The sequence below is a fragment of the Leishmania panamensis genome (genome assembly GCF_000755165.1).
Source record: "Leishmania panamensis strain MHOM/PA/94/PSC-1 chromosome 13 sequence".
NCBI classification, from domain to species: Eukaryota; Euglenozoa; class Kinetoplastea; order Trypanosomatida; family Trypanosomatidae; genus Leishmania; species Leishmania panamensis.
In genome coordinates, this window is record NC_025858.1 from 67,912 (window position 1) to 71,676 (window position 3,765).

Here is a 3,765-nt window from a genome sequence, read left to right on the forward strand (position 1 = left end):
GGAGGGACAACAGGAGCAAGACAACAAGCATTGGCAGATCAGTGAACTCCGTGCGCGCGCGTGCCCAGAAGTACGTGTGCGAGCACCTCGGTGTGTCCTCAGAAGCAAGAAAGAAGAAGAAAATGAGGAGGGGGCTTGGAACGCGGAGGCGGGGGTGGACGGAGACTGTAACGCACGCGCTGTGGGTAGAGGAAAATAGAAGGAAATCCAGACCGGGCTCGGCAGCAGCAGCAGCAGTGCCAGCAACAGCAACGACACAGCGAAGAGAGCAGCGGCGGTCACGAGCCCCCAGCGCACGCAGGCGGGCGCCTCTATTCCGGGCACGCAGAGTACATGTACTCCAGCATGCCCTTGTTGTACGAGCTCAGCAAGTGATCGCTCAGCTGAATGCGCAGCTCCGTCCGGTCCGACAGCATAGCAATGATGGTCTTCGGGTCGTCCGTGCACATGTACTTCTTGCGTGGGTGCCACAAGAAATGGTAGAAGCCGAACGGATCCATCACCTGCCTGTCGCGGTGCTGCTGCGACGAGAAGTACTTAAAGTCCGCGTCGCGCACGTTGAAGTGGCCGGCCACCACGGCGCCTTGCGCGTCCTCGTCTCCTTTGTGCACGGTGCGAACGGAGGTGTTGCCGAACGGCTCGCGGCTTTGCAGGAAGAGGTCACCCATCGCAGTCGCGGCGGTGCGGGCGGCCGTGTCCGCCGGTTGCGTCGGCTGCTTCGACAACTCCTTCTTGTCAGGGGGCGCGGCATCAATTGGCCCCTCTATGGGGGCCTGCTGCGCGCTCGACGAAAAGTTGGTGAGGGATAAGTTGTCATCTCCGATCTCCGCCATCGCCTGGGCTATATCCGCGGGGTTATGAGGCTCCTCATGCAAAGCGACCCACGCAGCGGTGCACTCCTGCACCCTCCTCCCCGAGGCGGCTTCCTCCTCCAGCCCCACAGACAAGGTGCAGCCGGCCGTGTTGCCAGAAAGCAGCAACGAATCCACGTAGCAGAGCCGCGGCACCATGTCGCTGCCGTACACAAAGTGGTGGAAGTTCTTGGCGAGGTCGTTTTTGACGAGGACTTCCGACAGGGATTGGCTAGCGATGAGCGGCGCGCCGAACGTCACGCACATCAGCCGATCACGCGTCTCGGGCGTGTTCTCCAGCAGCAGGCACGTCGTCAGCCAGGCGGCGGCGGCACCCCCGACACCGTGGCCGCAAATCACCACTTCACTACTGCTTTTCACTATGCGCAGCGCGAGGCTCTGCACGCGATCCATTATGTTGTCCTCGGCCATGTAGGCAAGGAGGCCCGCCCGCATGGTCCACGTCGCCACATTGGTGTTCAGCCCTCCCTTGCGCGCCGCCTCCTTGCCCCCCACAACCTTGCCCACCACATTCTCCTTCTTCATCGTAGCGTTGCTCCACAGCTCCCGAGGCACCATGCGCGTGCCCAGCACCTGATGCAAGGCAGGCCGCCGGGTGGTGCCGGAGCTGAAGGAGATGAAGCGCGTGCGGCCCGGTCCATCAAAGACAGTGAAAAGCTCCGTTACGTTGGTCGGTCGCAGCAGTCTCCCGTAGAGGGGGAGATCAGTCAAGGCCAGCGAGACGCACGGCGTCCCCGACGACTCCCCGGCAATGTAGCACGCCACCAGGGAGAGCAGCACCTTACGCACGGCAGGGCCGCTGAGAGCGGAGGAAAACAGCTGCGTCTCCATCCCCGACGGCAGCGCAGAAGCAAAGATTTCCTCCTCATCGGCAGAGGTGCGGGAGGTCGCCATGTTGTCGTACGCGGAGCGCACCGCATCCTCCACCGCCTCCACCATCCTGACCGACGAGTCGTTGGCATCGGGGCGCTTTCCTTCCACCGACGTGTTCTGCATCACAATGTGGCGCTGATCATGAAACGTCATGACGACGGTCGGCATCTTGCACCTGACGCACACCTCGGCGTAGGAGAGTGGGGCGGGGCAGGATGGGTTGATGCAGCGCCGCGGGGACTCGATCGCGCACCCGAGCGCGTACACGCCCCAGCGGAAGGTGCACGGCTCCATCGCGGCTCGCATGTTCGCCTGCGGGGGTTTTGCGCCCACGTCGTCGTTCCTGACAGCCCCATTCCCCATTGTCAGGTCCACCGCGCCTACCGCATCGTACGAGCTGTACCGCATCTGCGTAACGAAGCACAGTGCCTTGGGCACGGCGCAGAAGTTGCAGGTGAGCGTCACCCGGCCGCCCATGAAGTCGTTCGTACGCACGCTCGTGCTGCAGTCGGCGCACGTGGCACGCCAGCATTGCCGGCAGTGACGGCGGCTCGACGGCGACATGAGGAAGCGGCCACAGCAGTGGCAGGTCTGGCAGTTGCATGCAATCTTCGACAGCCCGCACGTGCCGCAGCGGCCATTGGTTCCGCCTATATAGCAGGAGCCGTGCCGCTTGGCAGGGTCGAGGCCTTGGCGGCCGCCGGTATAGATGGAGGCTGCATCGGTCATCGTTGAGCCGGACATGTCGCCATCTTTATTCAGCACGCCGCCCTTGCCGTCGCCCACGGCCGCCTCATAGAGCTCATCGCGCTTGTTGGAGTCTACCGCTGCTGCCGTGGTCCTCGGCGTCGGGCTTGACGTATTGGCGCTGTTGCGCGACCCGAAGAGCTTCTTCATTGCGAATGCGAGAGAGGCGCACGCAAAGGGGGGATCGAGGGGGAGAAGAACGAGGGGGAAAGAAGAGGCCGTAGCCTACTGCGGAAGCAGAGAAGAGGGGGAGAGAAAACAGCAAAGTCGATGATAATAGCGTGGCCACGAGGGGCACACAACAAAACACAAGGCAATCAGAGACGATCCTGCAGTTGCAGTTGCGGCTGCTGCGTACGCGGGTGTGCCTGCCTTGGTGGGCAGGAAAGGACGGGAGTGCCGGAGTGCTCTGTATGCACCTCTGCCGGTGGCCGGTCTCACAAAATGCACACGCACGCAAGAGAAAACAGGAAAAGGAGGAAAGGGGGAAAGAGACGGAGCGCTCAGCAGATGTGCACGGGTATCGACTCTGGTGCGGGGGTGCGCGGGCTGGTCTGTGGAAGGCGTGGGAGACGGCAGGCAGCCAGGCAGCAACACACACAGAGGGGGGGACACAGAGGAGCGCTGAGCGAGACACGCAATCGAGGAAGAGAAGACAAGCACTGGTAACGATGGCAAGACACAGCAAAAGCGAAAGGAGGAGAAGAAAAAAAACGCGGAGGAGCGCACGCACGAGTGGCCAGGCGCACAGTCGAGGTACGCAAGCCAGAAGAGAGAGGGGAAAAGAAATGCAAGGAAACGTAAGTGGTGGCAGCGCACGTAGCGGCGTCCCCTGTAGAGGCCCTCCCGTTCTTCAGATTCGTCACAGACAACGGGGAATGTGGAGGGGGGGAGGGGGGCACAACGCACAAACACAGGCACGCGCCGACAGCAGAGACACGCCCGCACGCTCCGATGGACACACAAAGCGAAAGGGCAACGGTGGCGACGGGGGAGGCGGACAACAAAAATAGGGGAGAGCGAGGCGCACAGCAGAAAGGCGGAGAGCAGAGATGATGAGGCAGGCCTGAAAAGGGCGAGAGAGGGGCCAACTCGGCCAGAGTGTGTGGGGGAGAGAGGCGCACACGAGCACGCACGTACACACACGGGCACGTCAACACAGAGAAGAGAGAAAGAGGGGAATGCACGAGGGATGTGGAGTCAGAGAGAGAGGCGAGGCAACATGGCGGCGGTAAACCGAGAGGAGCAAGGCGATACACCTACACCTACACCA

General features: G+C 62.2%; 1 protein-coding gene across 1 annotated transcript; it reads right to left on the reverse strand.

Annotated features, from left to right (window-relative positions):
- Window positions 1-311: 311 nt before the first annotated feature.
- LPMP_130200 (hypothetical protein) lies at window positions 312-2,642 on the reverse strand (the record flags this gene model as incomplete). The annotated part of the gene is made up of 1 exon (XM_010698801.1): window positions 312-2,642. The coding sequence occupies one exon, from the start codon at window positions 2,640-2,642 to the stop codon at window positions 312-314; it is 2,331 nt and encodes a 776-aa protein (XP_010697103.1).
- Window positions 2,643-3,765: the final 1,123 nt, after the last annotated feature.